At 46.0% G+C, this 18,848-nt stretch overlaps 1 protein-coding gene across 1 annotated transcript; it reads right to left on the reverse strand.

Annotated features, from left to right (window-relative positions):
• Nucleotides 1–618: 618 nt before the first annotated feature.
• LOC147894298 (putative glycosyltransferase STELLO2) lies at nucleotides 619–17,835 on the reverse strand. The gene is made up of 3 exons (XM_087384520.1): nucleotides 15,755–17,835; nucleotides 15,427–15,553; nucleotides 619–1,709 (listed from the first exon to the last, which is right to left on the reverse strand). Exons 1-3 carry the CDS (start codon nucleotides 17,482–17,484, stop codon nucleotides 1,233–1,235), a joined length of 2,334 nt encoding a protein of 777 aa, XP_087240646.1. The 5' UTR covers nucleotides 17,485–17,835; the 3' UTR covers nucleotides 619–1,232.
• Nucleotides 17,836–18,848: the final 1,013 nt, after the last annotated feature.

Raw genomic sequence — 18,848 nt, forward strand, 5'->3', positions numbered from 1 at the left:
CTTCACCATTATTAGTATAAACCAACAAGGGAACACATGATGTGCTTGACAACGCTGCCTGTTTAACTTTTATGGAGGAGAGAGAGCGAGCGAGCGAGCGAGCGAGAGAGAGAAGGAGAGAGAGAGAGAGAGAGAGAGAGGGAGAGAGAGAGAGAGAGAGAGAGAGGGGGCTTTTTTACTTCGTGTGTGTGTGTGTGTGTGTGTGTGTGTGTGTGTGTGTGTGAGAGAGAGAGAGAGAGAGAGAGAGCCCAAGAATAGAAAGAGTTAATAGAGGGGACGAGTGTCCAAAATTGATTGGCAGGATGGGATGCATGTTGAAAAGTGATTGGGAGGACATTTTTTGGTAAAAGTGTTAGTAGAGAGTTGCCTTTCAGGCAGCACTACTCGTATGATCCACAACAAACCTCACTATCTGCAAATCTATAACACAACTCCATGCAACTCGGCGTGTATTGTTTGATGTAGGGCAACAATGATGCATATTCATATTAGAAAAACTCTCAACACTAACCCTAACCTCCCTCGACATGCCCACAATGCTGCAGATATAAACTAAATGTAGATGATACCTGTCATGTGAATCCCAGTCACAATAGACCCTTCCTTATTCTATTCCACAGTGATCTCTGGATAGAGAAACATTGTTTTATAACCACCACATTTCCGTATCCTTGCACCCCTATTTTCAACACATTGACAGGTTAAATGCGATCATGTGAATCCCAGTCACAACAGACCCTTATTCTATTCCACAGTGATCTCTGGATAGAGAAACATTGTTTTATAACCACATTTCCATATCCTTGCACACCTATTTTCAACACATTGACAGGTTGAATGCGATCATGTCATGCAGAACCATAAAATTGTTCTGCAAATAACCTGAGCTTCGAAGCACAAAACTCTACTACCATGAAGTTCTTGAAGCAGTTCATAAAACAATATTATCCATCGGAACATAATACGTACCCTACACGAAGTAAATATCCTCTAGTGAAGACCTATGTGAAGAATACAGAAACAAGTGATAGTGCACTACATCAGTCTGCTAGAGTAGATTGTGAAATCTGAACAGATTGTACACAAAGGCCATTCGGTTGACAGAACAAATAGTAAACAGCTTCAAAATTCTGAAGCAACACATTAAAACGGTGCATACGAATGTTATCACATACCATAGGCACCAAAGCCTCTCAACAAATCAACTTTGGTGACTGAAGTGCTTCATATTTTTACTGGAATTTCGACAGAAGAGGATCACCTGAGGCCATAGTCTTGATGAGACCCTGCAGTTCAAGCTCATTTTTCACCTTCCATGGGTACACTGCATGCGCCTGGGATGAGTAATATGCAGCTGCACTCTCTCCTTCATTTGGCTTGTACACAATATCACTAAAAGCTTCTCCATCAAATTCGTGTTTGGAGTCCATAGCCAGGAAAAAAAGAGGAACAGCTACCTCATGGCGAACAGTAGCCTTGACACCAAGCGATACAAGATTAGTGAAATCCCCCACATGACGACGAGGGATATAAAACAAATTTGATCTGCAGACAGCATAGTGGTTCTTATCCATGTTTGCTCGGTAGGTAGCTCTGTAGTGAGGGGGTAGCATGTTCAGCAGAGTTTGTACACCTTTCTTGACGTTACTCTTAAAATACCAGGAAGAACCCTCTTTATTGTAGCTTATAACCTTCCAAGACTTTGTAACCTGCAAATAAACGAGGGTTTACTGGTTACATCATTGACAAAGACTCAGTAGACTTCAACACTATGCCAGACAAGGAAGAAAAGCAAAGCTCAAATAATCATGCTCCCAAGCCACACTCAGATACAGCCGTGTCCTGCTCCCCCTCATACATTAAAAAAAAACTCAACCCCCTCCCCCCCTCCCCTTTCTTTCGCTCTGTATCTGGCCTTTCTAGGTGTACCCTGCCACCCTTCAGCATGAAAAGTAGTGCCATTAGTTTCTCAGAACTTGCACCCTGACTGAATCAGAAGTGATGCTGAAATCCAAAAGAACATAAACTAGGGCTTCTTCTCACACCCTTCCATCCTGACTGAAGCAGAACTATGCTGAGAGCTAAAAGAGCAGGATTAGTTTACTACTACGTTTATTACACATGCTGAAGATATACATGTAGGAATATAAAAGGAAGAACTAGAAACTAGAAAACTAGAAGTAAAATAAGAACAAGATTGAAAGACAAAGAAGTACCTTGAGAAGAGTGTAGACAAGACACAAGCTAGATAGATTGCAATGATGTGACCCATGAATATATGGGCCAAAGTACAAGACATAAAGCAAGAGTGCTTATGGGATAATTGTAGAGGTGCCACATGGCACACACTCAAAACACAAAGACTAGACTAGACTAGACTAGACAAATGTAGACTAGGGAAATAGTACACTTAGTGTGCACTTATCTCCAACACCCTCCTTAAGTGGACACTAGGAGTAAGACAGAAAGACAAGACTAGAAGACAGACATAAAGACTGATAGACTGAGAGACAAGACAGAAGACATGACAGACAAAGATCCTCAGACACCCCTCCTCAAGTGATATCCTCATATGGGTCCACAAGGGTAGGGACAAGATGGATCTAAAACAAAACACAGTCAGATTGATAGACAAATAGACAGACAGACAAGACTAGATAGACAGAAGACTGACTGTAGACAAACAGAAAGACCAAGACACTAGAACCCCTTGACCTACATCATCGGTGGTCAAAGTGGTAGACAAGAAAATATGAAGTAATCAGAAAGCCCACTTCTCATCATATGAGGAAGGAACAGCAGGATCTGCTGCTGGAGATGTTGCGGCAACATCGGCTGAGGTAGATGCAGGGGCTGATGTAGAGGGTTTGGAGTAGTAGTCCCTCTCCCGGTGATTATCACGGCCACAAATGGTGCATGGATGAGCCTTGAAACAGTCCTTCTTCATATGATTAGTTTTGCCACAATGGGTGCAAGGCTTTCTTACCTTAGAACTTCCTTTCTTTGCTAAAAATGCAGTGTCAGTTACCTTTCATTGTTGAGTTCTTTCTTCCTCTTGGAGAGCATTGATGATACCTTCAAGAGAAGGATTATTGTGATGTTTGAAGGTAGTGACAAGAGTAGCATAGGTGTCAGGTAAGCTTTTGAGAAGCACAGCAATAGCAATATCTTCGGAGATGGGAGACTTTACTGATGCAAGCTGAACCATAAGACTGCGAAGATAATTGACATGAGAGGCTATAGTAGCTCCTTCCTGCATATGTAGATCAAAGAATGAGATCATAAGTGCAATCTTAGAGTTTTTAGATCGGGGTCCAAAAAGGGTATCCAAAGTGATCCATGCTTGAGGAGCAGACTGTATGTCGGAGATGTGATGAATGTAATCATCTCCAAGACCGAGCAAGATGATAGCATAGGCTTTGTCGTTCTTGGCAGTGACAACTTGCTCAATGTCGGGATCTTCGGGAGCAGCACGGTGAACAATGTCCCAAAGACCTTCTTTCATAAGATGGCACTTGATTTTGATTTGCCAAGTATGAAAGTTGGACCCATTAAATTTGTCGATAGACATGAGAGAATGAGAGGAAGAGGCCATGTGGGAAGGTCTTACCTCTTGCTAAGATGCAAGGGCAGTGTCTATTCCCTTACAATATTGCAGAAATAAATGAAAGGAGAGATCCAAGAAGCCGGTTCTCTCACCACTTTGTCAAGGCCATAGCATGTGACAGCCCATCGAAGCAGGAGGAACCAGCAGTTTGCAAATATGAGGATAACAAAAAAAGACTGCTCAGCAAACTGAAGAGACAATGCACAGTACCTTGTAGACTCTTCAAGAGGAAGTGATGGCAGAACTGAATGTAGGTTGGGCAGAGATAGAACAGCTTCAGCTCCTTCTTTGTTTCGAACAGAAAAGGTACGGGCAGCAGCTTCAGAAAGTCGTGGGCAGCAACATGGAGCGGCTCTTCAGCATGAACAGGGGCGGCAGCCCACAGCGCAGCAATGGCGCGCAGATGTGGCAGAGATGGCGCCTTGGGCGCAGCAGATCTGGCAGCGCAATGGCGTGCAGATCTGGCGCGCAGATCTGGCAGAGAGATGGCGGCCTGATGTGGTGGCGCAGATCTGGCAGAGAGATGGCGGGGCAGACAGGAGCAGCCCGTGGCGCAGAGAATGGCCGGGCAGACAAAAGCAGCCCGTTTCGGAGATGATGGTGACCAGCTGAGCGGGGCAGAAATCTGAGAAGAGGCGGCTATGGTACAGCAGACTGAGAGGAGAGAAGAGGGATCTACATGGCTCTGATACCATGTAGAAACTAGAAAACTAGAAGTAAAATAAGAACAAGATTGAAAGACAAAGAAGTACCTTGAGAAGAGTGTAGACAAGACACAAGTTGCAATGATGTGACCCATGAATATATGGGCCAAAGTACAAGACATAAAGCAAGAGTGCTTATGGGATAATTGTAGAGGTGCCACATGGCACACACTCAAGACACAAAGACTAGACTAGACTAGACTAGGGAAATAGTACACTTAGTGTGCACTTATCTCCAACAATACAATACATTCAATTCTAGGTACAAGTAGGAGAGAACCATGTAGAAACGATAAAGACCTCAAAGGGCTGAAGAAGCTCAACAACTCTAAGCTCACTAGATGCTCTCCAGACTTGCTCACCCCACCTCCTGAATTGGACTGATATGCTGAAGGTGCGCAAGGGAGTTTAGTTAGGCTGTTATCCCACCAGAAGTGATCGGCTAGGCTGTCCTAATGCTGACCCCCTGCCAAGAGGTGAGGTGTCACAAGTATCTGCATGATGTGGCACCTCCAGGGGCTGCCGTATGTCCTTGAATCATGTCTCGAGACTTACAGAGCATATAAAATCAGTTGGGTGGATCCAATCAACTCCCAAAAATTGCACTAGAATTTTTGCTGGAGCTTATCAGGACCTAGGACTTGCCAAATGCTTGATCCTGTGCAGCAAACTACAGTTCTAGAGTTGAGAAGGGGCATTCCAATATCTCAGCCTGCTGTGAAGGGTCTGGTGGAAAACTAGAGTTGGAGAACAGCCTCCTTGTTGGCTAGTTGATCCTGCTTCCCCATTGACACCCCCCTACCCTTACTCCCCCTCGTCAGCCCCCTACCCTTACTCCCCCTCCCTCCTGTCAGAGAATAAGGGTCAACTCCCAGTTTGTAAGCCCTCAAATGAGGAGAGCATGGGGGAGTGATACCTGTAACATGAAAGGGGGAAGATGGAAGGATGAACAGGCTGTCACATGGGCAGCACACAGACTGCCATGTGCGCAGCATAGAGAATCCTTGTTAGGGTTTTATTTGACTCTCTTCTGTAGGCTTAACAGTCCACAAGGGACTGGCATGGATCTGCCCTTCATTGGGACTGACCATGGGTCTGAAGGGAGAGAACAAAGAGCTGAGACCTTGCTCAGAAATGCAGCAGGACAGCAGAGAGTACAGCAGGACAGTGGCTGGAGCAGACTGATGTTGAGTGGTCGCCAGTAGTGTAGGAATGGAGGGGTGCTGCAGTGGGTATAGTGAAAGGTCTGGAGATTGCAGCAGGGCTGAGGAAGAATCCAGGAGAAGCACCTGCGGACAGGACCTTAAATAGTGGACAGACTGGATCGGCACAGTCTGTTGGCTGTTTGGTTGGCTGACAGACTGGTCGTCCAGTCTGTAGCAGATCTGCCAGTTTGTAGGGGGTATCCAGCCCTATAAAAGGCCTATCACTCCCCAAAACCTGCTCCCTCCCCCTCACCAACCTCCACCATTGCTGGCCCCGGGCCAGTCCCAGCAGCAGGAGGGGCAGGGGTTGGTGAGCCATTAGAAGGGTGGGAAGCTGCAAGGAGAGGCAGCAAGATAAAATGTGTGTGGGGTACCTAAGGGGGATCTGCTTCATCCCAGACATGAGGATGATGATGTGTATCCCTTTCTCGCTGAGGAGTGAGAATTGTTATTGCGTGCCATACAATCACAGACCCGTGGGCCAACAGGAGCTGCATGAGAACAGAGGGGATCTATAAAGATTCCATCTACATCAGCTGCACAAACCTAGGAAGGCGAAACATGTGCCAACAGTGGCGGTGGTGGTGAGGAGGATGCTGGGTGGGAATATGCTGCTGCGCTCTCACTCCATGATAGCTAGAAAAGCTCGGGTGGATCTTGGCCAGGTGACCAGGCCCCCTACGCTGTTGACACTGTCCAAGGTGCCCAACGACCTCCACCCACTGAAGCACAACCCCGGCACACAAGGGAGACACAGGAGCAAGGGGGAGCACCATCTTGAGTCAGATCGGAGAGAGTGCGAGAGATGATTCCACAGCATGAGTTTGCTATACAGCAAGCAGACTTGTATTCTCTGATGTGGTATCAGAGCCTCGTCAACCACTCTTGTGATTGACATAAGTCTGAAGCACAACCCCGGCACACAAGGGAGACACAGGAGCAAGGGGGAGCACCATCTTGAGTCAGATCGGAGAGAGTGCGAGAGATGATTCCACAGCATGAGTTTGCTATACAGCAAGCAGACTTGTATTCTCTGATGTGGTATCAGAGCCTCGTCAACCACTCTTGTGATTGACATAAGTCTGAAGCACAACCCCGGCACACAAGGGAGACACAGGAGCAAGGGGGAGCACCATCTTGAGTCAGATCGGAGAGAGTGCGAGAGATGATTCCACAGCATGAGTTTGCTATACAGCAAGCAGACTTGTATTCTCTGATGTGGTATCAGAGCCTCGTCAACCACTCGTGATTGACATAAGTCTGAAAGGAGTCTCTCACAAGAAAGAGGAGGACCCCCCAGTTTCAGCAAGGTACTGTTGCGCGCAGTGTTTCAGTAACTGTCTCTCTTCTCTCCTCTACACTTATCTATCTCTTGCCATGGCCTAGTTGGTGCCATCCAACTTTCACGATCCCCAAACTTTAGGATGGATAGTTGGCACCCACTTTGGAAGATGAAGGTCAGAAGTCACCTAGCAGTACAGATGACCTGGGAGAGCTAAATCCTGCAGAGATGAAGGATGCTACAGGAGCAGTCACGGCACCCATGGATCTGGTAGAAGTCAAAGATTGGGGTACTACAAGACAGAGTCCCTTGTCATCATCATTGGCATGACTGCACACACCATTCTACCACATCTTCAGCTTGTGGAAACAGCACACAAAGTTTGGACAATCCTGAGGGATATTTTCGAGATCGACGATGACGTAAGAATCCTGGAGTTTGAGACCAAACTCTTCAGCATGAAGATGACAAAAGGGGATTCAGTGCAGGGACTGCATAACCAAGGTGAAAGTAATCTGTATATAGATCTTTCCAAGCCTTTTTTGGACTCAGCTAGCTTACAGAGTGACTCTTCTAATTTATGTCACTCCAAGTCCAATGCTTTGGCTTTATCATGAAGGTCATGGTTCTTCCTTTGAAGATCCTACATAAAGTTATGCATTGCAACAATGGTGCTATTTCCTAAATGTGCTAGCATCCTTGCTTGGGCTCTGCGCATCTCACTTGCTTGCATAGCCATTGACTGAGCATTGTTTAACTGATTGCAATAACCAAGCAACCCCGCATGTCCATTTCCAACAAACTGAACTAGCTCATGCATTGTATGGAAAGGAGGGCTCTTTTGGTTGGCACTATCTAAAGGATACAAGGATCCTTCTACCCAAAGGTCGAGACACGGACCAACTTTCAGCAATTGCTTGGAAACAAAGCATGCTTCCCCACAGCTACAAAGGTTTGATAAGCACAATGAACCTTCAAGGAGCTAGTGCCACTGCTTGTACAGGAAGAAGCTCAAGAGAAGAAGTACGAGGGTTTCTGTCATGTGCACGGATTGGTATCTGACGTGTACTGGGTACACAAGACTAGCTCAGGTAGCCTGGGGAGGCTTAGAGCTAGGCAGGCTTGATTCTCGGGTTGAGTGGCAAGGGTACGAACCAGTTAGAGGTCTTCGCTATTTTTGGCGCTTGGGGCCCGAGTCTATATAAGGGGCCCAGAGGTTCAGTTCTCAGGGAGCCGATGGGAGCAAGTTTCGTTCCCAAGTGCTAGGTCTGATCCTGGATTGAGTCGCGGACGCGCGCCTGCATCATAGCGTAGCCCAAGGCCCAGTAGCAGATCCCAGGCTTCACAGCGCCACCTGGTGGTATGGGACACCAGGCTGGTTAGGATCTGGTTGGGAGTTCGTGCCAGTAGCTCAGCTCGTGGCTCGGAGGGGACATCTCCTGATTCGGGATCACATCCCGTAGATGTCATGGTTGGGTGGTGAGCAGCCTGCTCAGTTTTCTCACGTCGAGTGTGTTCTTGTGTTTGCTTGCAGATCAGAGGTTTCAGGAGTGCTGGGACGTGTCAGTTGGTATCAGAGCCAACTCCTGAGGTAGGAACTTCTGTTCCAAGAATTTTGGACGATTTGTTCCTCCAAGTATGCCCTAATTTCGAAATTTGTGCTGCAAGTTCTTGTTTGGTTCATCAGTTATGGGAAGTGGTCACGATTTAGGGAAAAGGTAGGAAGAAGAGAGTGAGTGATGAATTCGGGATTGCTGAAGGTTTAGGTGAGAGAGGGTGTGAGGTGTAGCTAGGAGAGAGTGGAGAGGATTGGAGGAGAGGCGTGAGAGGGGCTGTTGGGTAGGCGATGGGTTGAGGGGAACCCTAGGGGATCCCGTGTTTTGGTCAGGGCTGCGCAGTGGGTTAGGTAACGCAAGTAGGTGCGCCATAGGCTGGAGCGTGATTCGGCCAAGTAGGGGAGTGCGCCATAGGCTGGAGCGTGATTCGGCCAGGCAGGGGGATGCGCCATAGGCTGGAGCAGGGTGCGGCCAGGCTGCTCGGGGAGGCTGATGAGAGAAAAAAGCACCACCCTCCAAGTTAGGAGGGTGGGGCGAGAAAAGCATCGACCCTCCAAGTTTGGGAGGGTGTGCATGCTAAAAAAAGCATCAACCCTCCAAGTTTGGGAGGGTGGGCTTTTCTAGAAAGCATAGCTTCCTAGAATAGCTGCACTAAACTGTCTCCTTTATAGCCTGGCGAGATCCCAAGCTCAGCCACAGATTATGCTAGTGTTCGCAAGAAGATCCCTCTACACCTCTAGCGGATTTTCATCACCTAGGTACGGTTCGCAGCAGATAACCGTATGGTACAGCCAGCAGCGGACCAGCAGGGGGAGTCTCCGGGTTCACCTACTCGAGCTGATCGTCAGCTTTGTACCCCTTCTTCTCGGCCAGCTTATTTTCTTCCGTCACCTCCTCTTGGGACAGTTTCTCTCTGCTCCACTCTCCTTCAAGCTTCGATTCCACCAGTCATTTCTCTCAGTTCACTACTCTTTTCAGATCGGATTTCAGACACGGCTGATTCTGTAAATCCTGAGTTTGCGATGGGTGACCAGGATTTGGACTAACCTGCGGAGGAAGACCAGGGTCTCTACGACGATCTGATTACGAAGAAAGCCTTCAGTGAATTCACCACTGCTCTTGATGGAAAGTTTGAGCAAGTTAATGCGAATCAAACGGGGTTGACACAGCAACTCCAAGGGATTCAAACTACCCTCACACTTCTGACTAGCACTGTTCAGGCACTCACGCATGTGGATGCCATGGCTTCAGTGTTAGGTCCGAACATCACTCCAGATCCTTTTCCCGGAGATCAGAAGTCTCGTACCAAGGAGGTTGTTGACACTTGGTTGCACAAGTGGCAAGTGCACTTCCAGTTTCACCCGTACCCAGATGACAAGAAAATACAGCTTGCAGTCGGGTTCATGTCAGGTTTATTATGGTGAAAGGAACTCCAACCCAAGCCTGCAACATGGATAGATTTCGAAGGGGTCTTTAGGAAGGAGTTTCTGAAGAAGGAGGACGATTATGATATCGTAGGCAAGCTCAAAGCCCTCGATATGTCCAAGCTGAACTAGACTTTTGAGGTTTATCTTCAAAGGTTTCGGGATTTGCAGACCAGAGCTACAAAGATGGATCCAGTGACCTTGTTAGGTTTCTTTGTGGATGGTTTGCCTGACTCGTACAAGTTGCAGATCAAGAACAACAAGTGTACCACATTGCAAGAGGCCATGAATTATGCGCGTATTTATGATGATACCATGGCCAGTGCAAAGGGAACCACAGTTTCCGACACAAGTGGAAAGAACAAACAGAAGTTCTTCCAGTCTACCACAGGTACCGGGGAGACGAAGTCTATAGACAACGCCTCCAAGAAACACTTGACTCAGGCGAAGAATGGTCGTGCCCGTTTTCTTCGTACTTTGAAGCTAAAGAAGGAGGGACGTTGCTTCTTCTGCGAGGAGCGGGGCCACACTAAGAACGATTGTCCTAAGCGCAAGAACCAAAAGCAAGCGCTGGGACCGAAGCTCCAGGCGGGTCCGGGTACCAAAGCCAAGGGAGCGAACCAAGTTTCGATGACAGGTATTTCTGTAAATGTCATTACCTGCCCACTTTCTTGTAATTGCACTTTTAATACTTCGTTATTTGGTTCCCATGATCTTTTCCGAGTTTATGGAGAAGTTAGGGACCAAAGAGTTCACATTCTCTTTGACCCGGGCAGCTCTCACAACTTTGTTAATTACAAACTTGTACAGAAGATGGGGCTGTCCACGATACCTAGCGATCACACCTATGAGGTGCAGCTTCCAGCTGGAAAGCAGTTTTGGGATCGCAAGATTGAAGCGCTTTCTATCCGGATTCAAGAATACACAACGGCTCTTACGTGCTATGTTATGCACTTGGAGCATGTGGACTTGTTAATCGGAATAGAGTGGTTTAAAACCCACGATATTCGGATTGGATGGAAGGAACATACCCTTTCTTTTGTGGATAAGGACACCCAATTTTGTATTCAGTGTAATAATATTCCCTCTTCCCAGGGACCTATTGTATCTGCGATGCAGCTTCGGAATATATTAAACACTTCTCATTATGATGTCTATCAGTGTGTTTTGATTCCGCTTTCTTCATTTGTTCTCTCTGTAAATAACAAGAATGATTTAAGTCTGTTTGAACACCGTGAATTGAGAATGTTGTTAGATGGTTTCAAGGATGTATTCCCTGCTCAACTGCCGGAAGGTTTACCTCCAGAACGGGCAGTAGATCATCGCATAGACTTAGTACCTGGGGCTCAACCTATTAGTGTACCACCTTATAGGATGAGCCAGCTTGAGGAGGATGAGCTAGCTTCACAGCTACAGGATTACCTGAATATGGGCTATATTCACCCAAGTAAATCACCTTGGGGAGCATCTGTCCTCTTAAGGAAGAAGAAAGATTCTACATAGAGAATGTGTATAGATTATAAACAATTAAATAAAGTGACAATTAAGAATCGATACCCTCTACCTCATTCCGATGATCTAATAGACCGTTTGGCCGGAGCGAAGTATTTCACTAAGATTGATTTGCGTACAGGTTATCACCAAATCCATATCTATGCTAAACACATAGATAGAACCGCATTTCGAACTAGGTATGGCCACTACGAGTTTCTTGTATTACCTTTTGGTTTGATCAATGCTCCTGCCACCTTCCAGCAAATGATGAACGATTTGTTTCGAGATTTTCTGGGCAAATTCGTTGTAGTGTTCTTAGATGACATCTTAGTATATAGCCGAACACTTGAGGATCACATAGGACACCTCCGGATTGTCTTAGTTATTCTAAGACAGCATAAGCTCTATGCCAAGATGAGTAAATGTGACTTCTTTATGAAGGAGATCATTTACTTAGGACATCTGAAGGTATTAGCATTGATCTGGATCATATCCAGAAGGTTTTAGAATGGCCTATCCCTCAGACTGTGAAACAACTTCGTTCTTTCCTAGGATTTATGGTATTTCTACGTAAGTCTATGCGTGATTATTCACATATCACGGCACCCCTAACAAACATATTGAAAGGTCGTGGACGCAGGTCTACCCAGCCGATTTCTTTGAATGATGCATTGAACAAGGCTTTTGAAACCTTGAAGTTTTCTATCAAGGAAGCACCCATTCTTGCATTACCCGATCCTACCCGGCCTTATGTTTTAGAGGCCGATGCGAGTGATTTTGCGATTGGGGCAGCTCTATTCCAAGAGGGCAGACCTGTAGCTTTTGAGAGTAAGAAGCTAGACGACACCCAATATCGTTGGCCCACACTAGAAAAGGAACTCTATGATGTAGTGTATGCCCTTAAGGTTTGGAGACACTACTTGTATGGTTCGAAGTTTCTCGTATTGACTGATCATCAGTCAATTAAGTATGTGTGTGATGGGTCTGAATTGAGGGGACGGAAAGCTAGATGGGCAGAATTAATACAAGATTTTGATTTTGAAATACGTTATCGAAAGGGTTCGTTGAATAGTGTGGCGGATGCCTTAAGTCGAGTCAAGTTTGTAAATGCTATGTCATTTACGGAAATATCCTCAGACCTATTTCAATCCTTGAGAGGGCTTTACGCAACTGATAGTCATTTCAGTTCTTATTGGCAGAGAGTCCAGGATGGGAGCTCCATGGTTGACCAGGACTCAGCGATTGTGCCTCCTACGGTACAGGCAGCGGGAGGTCAGTGGATGATTAGAAACGGCTTGCTGTTCCGGAATGGAAAGATTTGTGTGCCAGATGTTCTGGAACTTAGATCCAAGATTCTCTAGGAGTGTCATGATGCTCCTAGTGCTGGACATCCGGGTATACATCGGACTCTGTCTCTTGTGAAGCATACCTTTTATTGGCCTAAGATGCGTGCATTTATTGAAAACTACGTAGTAGGTTGCCGGGTTTGTCAGGTTACTAAGGCAGAACGCCTTCGAAGCGCGGGTTTATTACAGCCACTGCAGATTCCAGGTAATAAATGGGAAAGTATTTCCATGGATTTTATTACTGGTTTGCCTCGAACGCGCAAGGGTCATGACTCCATTTGGGTCATAGTCGACCGTTTGACAAAAATGGCTAGATTCTTACCTACTAGAACAACTATTTCAGCTATTCAGTTGGCTCACGAGTTTGTGGACCACTTGTTTAAGCTGTATGGTTTACCCTCTGACATAGTCAGTGACAGGGACTCAAAGTTTACAAGTAACTTTTGGACACGTGTTTTTGAGAAGTTAGAAACTACTCTAGGTATGAGTTCCTCAGATCATGCACAATCCGATGGCAGTACAGAGAAGATTAACCAATTGGTTGAAGATATGCTTCGGGCATATGTATCTAAGAGACAGTCTTCATGGGAAGATTATCTACCTATGATAGAATTTGCTTATAACAGTGCAAAGCATTCCAGTACTGGTTACAGTCCTTTTATGCTTATGTACGGGTTTCAACCTAAGTCACCAGTTATGGTTGGGTTAAAAGGGATTCAAAATGATGCTGCAAAGAACTTCTTGCAAGACATGCAGGAAATGTTGCAGTTTGCCAAGGAGTCTATTAGAAGTGCCCAAGATCGGGATAGATTTTATGCTAATAGACATCGTTCACCTAGAGAGTTCTCTGACGGAACGATGGTATATTTGCGAATTCCCAAGGAATCCAAGAGCCTAAGTACTGGTTTGGTTCCGAAATTATCTCCCAGATACTGTGGTCGTCCGTTCAAGGTCATTAAAAGAATTGGACCACTTGCATATCGACTAGAATTGCCTCCTGATGTTAAAGTACATCCAGTCTTTCATGTCAGTAGACTGAAAGAAGTCTTGGGTGCGGATGATCAACTTGTTTCTCCTCAAGAGATAATAGAAGTTACAGATTTGACTTTTATTCCACACAAACCTGAGTGTATTCTTGAATTTCGTGAAAGACAAATTCGAAATAGAACTATCACGGAATACAAGATCAAGTGGAAGGATCGTGTTGAGGAGGATGCAACATGGGAGACATTACAAAACCTCCAGAGAACATTTTCGGGTTTTTTAGCGAACTCAGGAGTGAGTTCTTAGAGGAGGGGAAGTATGTCATGTGCACGGATTGGTATCTGACGTGTACTGGGTACACAAGACTAGCTTAGGTAGCCTGGGGAGGCTTAGAGCTAGGCAGGCTTGATTCTCGGGTTGAGTGGCAAGGGTACGAACCAGTTAGAGGTCTTCGCTATTTTTGGCGCTTGGGACCCGAGTCTATATAAGGGGCCCAGAGGTTCAGTTCTCAAGGAGCCGATGGGAGCAAGTTTCGTTCCCAGGTGCTAGGTCTGATCCTGGATTGAGTCGCGGACGCGCGCCTGCATCATAGCGTAGCCCAAGGCCCAGTAGCAGATCCCAGGCTTCACAGCGCCACCTGGTGGTATGGGACACCATGCTGGTTAGGATCTGGTTGGGAGTTCGTGCCAGTAGCTCAGCTCGTGGCTCGGAGGGGACATCTCCTGATTCGGGATCACATCCCATAGATGTCATGGTTGGGTGGTGAGCAGCCTGCTCAGTTTTCTCACGTTGTGTGTGTTCTTGTGTTTGCTTGCAAATCAGAGGTTTCAGGAGTGCTGGGACGTGTCAGTTTCGGTGACAAGGCCATCCTTGCAAAAGGGAAAGGCATGGGTAAGTCCTCTCAAGGTAAGCCCCAGTCTGATGGTCACTCCAAAGGCGACACGTCAGCACATTCAAAGACGAAGAAGAAGTATTGCAAAGGACTGCTTGAAGAAGAAGCAGATCAGAAAAAGAAGCACGCAGACAAGCTGAAGGGAGACTATATCAGAAGCCGCCAAGGCGGTCAAAGAGGAGCTATTCATGGTCACGATCATAGAAGGATTTTCAGCACTACGAGTAAGGAGATGACTGGTATCCTGGTAGCGGAGCTTCGAAACACATGTTGAGGACGAAGGATTGGTTTGAGAACCTCACCAGTGTCAGTTCTGGTTCATCTATCAGTGTGGGTGAAAATCACAACAGCCTAATAAGGGTATTGGGATTGTTCCATTCACAACCAACATGGGTGAAGAAAAGGTACTGATTGGTCTTGAATGTACTTCACTTACGCAAAAATCTGCTTTCTATCACCCCTGAGCAAGCTTGATGTTTGTTGCTCATCTTTGAGCTATTTAAAAAACACCAGTGGATGATTAATTAGCTCAGTTATTTGCCTTTTCTACTTCTCCTGAAATTTACAGATTGTGCTTCCTTGATGTTGCATGTAGAGACTTCCTTGATGGCCTTCTGTGCGAGTTTGCTACAGCAAGCAACTTTATTACATACAAAGAGCCTTCTATGATTCGGTCAACAACTGCAAGAATCCTTTGTTAGCGCCTCTTCATGGATATCTCTTGCTTAACTGTCGTGCACCCCTGGGCCCTATGCCATGACACATTTCAGATATCCTTTTTATATAGACTCATGCCAAGTTTATGGTGATTGACAGTCCAATTATTGCCATCCTAAGTTTTAAAGGCCCTGTTTCTCAACGAAGACGATTAGAGTAGAATGGACAAAAATCCATCATCAACTTATCTTTGCATATAAGGGGAGAATACTAACCTTATGTAGGCTCCAAAGCTTGTTTTTGTCTGCCTGTAGCAAATTCCAGTAGTTCAAGATTACATCATCTTTCATGAACAAGAACCCTTCCGCATTGGGGAATCTCTCAAAAATGTCTGGAAGTGATCTGCAAATTAATTAAAACCTTATGATGAGAGCATTCTTTCTTACATTCTTGTCAGCAACGCCGGTGATGTTCATCTTAAAGATTAACACTACCCATGTGAACGTTTTCATTGGTGCTGATTGATCGGAGCTGATTCATTTCCTTGATAAAAGAAAGGTGACATCCATCTTACTGTTCACAATTCTCGAACAAAATACTTACATGTAACTTCGCTGTGAGTCACTTCTCCCCACTCCAAATTCTTCATCGCTCTGTTCCGAAAGCAGTATGACACTCTTGAATATCCGACCATACAGCATTTTCCAACCAAGTGCTGTATGATTCATTGGCCAGGCACATTCCAGTATCAGCACTATATTTCCATAAAATTTCCTCCAGGTCATCAAATTCTCTACTTCTGGGCCCACAGAAGCTGCCTCTTCGACACCTAAGTGAACAGAAGGGAGCTTAACAGGGACAAATTCTTTATGATCTTCATGGTGCAATAAAGATATGCCCCTGTCAAGCTCTAAAGCGAATATCCTGGGCTGTACATAGCCCATAGAGACAAGATCTTGGAGCCAGGCAGCTGTATATACAACATCTTGGGCTGTCCAAAACCCTGCTTCTGCCATTGAATGGCTTAGATGCAAAGCTTTTTGGAACAGAGTTGCCTTTTTAGATCTCCAGGAAATCAGAAACTTTGTTAGCCTGCCAACATTTTTATGCAGATCTTTTTCATCAGCATAAAGAGGTGGGACCATTCTGTCTACTCTATATACCGATGGAGGGTGCATAGTGAGATATCCTCCAATTTCCCACAAAAGTCTCTGAGCCCAGTAACCTCTCATTATGTCGGAAGCCTTTGTGCTTACTGAGACGGGGAGCATCGTCGCCCAAAATGCAGTAGAATGGAAGAGTGTATTTAGGCTATTCAAAGGAGCCATTGTGCCCTGGGGAAGGGCCACTGGAGGTGCATGGCTGTCAAATCCTATAACAAATGGTTCGATCCCAGATTTGCGAGTGCTGTAGAAGATTGAATCAACGTCAGGCAAACCCATTGCAAGCCCTTGTTGGATGAATTGTTTCCCACTAAAGACCTGCCCATAGCTGACTTCTGAATCGATCTTACTCACCAAAGACAAGGGAAGCCCCCGTGGCCAGATGGATCTCTGTCCAAAATGGATGTAAGGGTTTACACAGCTCCTGTTTTGGATTGAGAGGTACTGCAGAAGGGGTTCCTTGCGGCTGTTAGCACCATTCAATTCCAGGTCGAACGCTGTGCTAAGATCACCTCCAAGCACAGAGGCGTTTTCGTCTGCATCATAGATCTTCTTAGCACCGTGATTGATCGCAAACAAGTAGCCCACAGTCTTGCGAACAAAGGAATTGTTTGGAAGGTGAGCGATGATTCTGTAACCAAGAGCTGCCTGCTGCAGCATGGACAAGTATATGACCCCGGTCACATTCCAGTCGCTGGGGGTCTCCGCGCCGCCGATTGCCAAAGTTTTCCATCCCGGCAGCTTGGCTAGAGCATGGACCTCCTCAGTTGGAGCGCCAGAAACCGATACCACGATCCAATTCTCAAAATGGACACTGGAGTACGTGCTCGTGTCCACGATCCTTTTGATATTCCTGAAGTTCACGACTGGGTAAGGAATACTTTCGGCTTCTTTTGAGAAATGAGACTCGATGCAGAGGATTGCCCCCGCCTCGCCTCGATTCCTCACGATGACCAGGATCAGAGCACTTAGGCAAAGAAGCCCCACGATCACTACCTTTGGGAGATGGTCCGTCACCTTGTCCCAAACGCCAGCCTCACGTGCCTTGGGCAGAACTTCATCCTCCTGCTCCTCCTCCTCCTCCTCCTCCTCAGACCTGGATTTCCGATCGTCATTAGGTTCCGCGCCAGCCCACTGCCTTGGTTTAGTGCGCTCTTGCTGGACCAGCATTTCGAACAGCAATGCAATAGGAGCTAGGAAAAATGAGTTACAACTGGAAGCATTCGAACTGGCACTCGCAGGCAGGAGATGAGAGGCATTTGCGAGTCGGCAAACTGTTCCGCAATGATGGTAGATCGGGCGCAGGATCAGCAAAGCGAAGTATTTGTGATTGATGAGATGGTTAGGTCTGATTCAGGATTTCTGCGCGTGGGAAGGATTCCTGAGAGAAATCGCTGGTCGCTGGCTACCGAGCTTGCTTTGCGAGCCCTCCCAGCCCACAGGCAGCGCCCAGGAAATGCAGCACAAAGCCCAATTCAGCTACATAGGCACAGATCAAGATCGGCAGAAGTAGCAACAGCAACGATCAAGATGAGCAACAATTAAGATGCAGACGCATTCTGTGCGATCAGAAGCAGTAGCAACAGCAGCAGCATTCAAGATGAGCAACAATTAAGATGCAGAAGCATTCTGTGAGATCAGAAGCAGTACCCACAGCATCATCACTCAACAACAATTAAGATGCAGAAGCACTCTGTGAGATGAGTAGCAGCAGAGCAAAAGCATCAAATCAAGATGCAGTAAAAATAAGTAAGATGCAGAAAATTTCTGTGAGATCAGTAGCAGTAGAGCAAAAGCAAGATGCAGAAACAATAGAATGAATCAAGATGCAGAACTGCTAATCTGTGAAGCAAAGGGAGGAGGAAAAGGAAGAGGAGCAAAGGAAAAGAGAAGAGGGTGGGAGGTCTCTTTCACTTGTCATGTCCATTTCCATGTCCATGTCCATGTGCAAGACTCTTAAATTCTTGATGGAAGAAGAAGACACTCCACTCCATAAAGGAAATCAGAGGCTCCACAAGAAGAAGAAGAAGAAGAAGAAGAAGTGACTACGACATACATCCTACTCCACTCACCTTTCATCCTTTGCCAACCATCCAATTCATCTTACTCTTGTCTCCTCTTAGCCGTTTAGAATCCATTCCATGTTTCTATAGAGTGTTTTCCTTCCACCTTCAGCATCCACCACCACATCAAGAAAACAAGTTAACAAGATGAACTCCCGAGATGGCGCGCAGAAAAGGGAGCGAATCGAAGCCAAAGAAGAAGAAGAACATGAAAAGAGAGAGAGAGAGAGAAGGGGGGGGGGGGGGGTTTACAAATAGCAAGATCAAGGATACAAATAGCAAGTGCAACTTTAGCTTAATCATAAAAAATGTGTGCACAAATTCATCAAAATATAATTTTCACTTTCATTAAACGAGTGAGTCTTTACTATAGCCTACCTATCCAAGGCCAAAAAGAGCAGGGACAAATATCGGCCCAACCTCAAGATCTGGGTTGGTTGGGCTAATATTTAGACCTTAAAATTTGAAAAA

The sequence above is a fragment of the Dipteris shenzhenensis genome, chromosome 14 (assembly GCF_047967505.1).
Source record: "Dipteris shenzhenensis isolate YYH24624 ecotype China chromosome 14, Dip_SZ_1.0, whole genome shotgun sequence".
Classification (NCBI taxonomy): Eukaryota; Viridiplantae; Streptophyta; class Polypodiopsida; order Gleicheniales; family Dipteridaceae; genus Dipteris; species Dipteris shenzhenensis.

Bases quoted from the DNA above. Each gene is read 5' to 3' on its own strand.
- LOC147894298 (XM_087384520.1), bottom strand. From the start codon at position 17,484: ATGCTGGTCCAGCAAGAGCGCACTAAACCAAGGCAGTGGGCTGGCGCG. The intron at 15,554-15,754 runs GTAAGTATTTTG...ATTAATTTGCAG, and splicing joins GACTCACAGCGAAGTTACAT to ATCACTTCCAGACATTTTTG. The intron at 1,710-15,426 runs GTTAGTATTCTC...GTTTATTTGCAG, and splicing joins AGCTTTGGAGCCTACATAAG to GTTACAAAGTCTTGGAAGGT.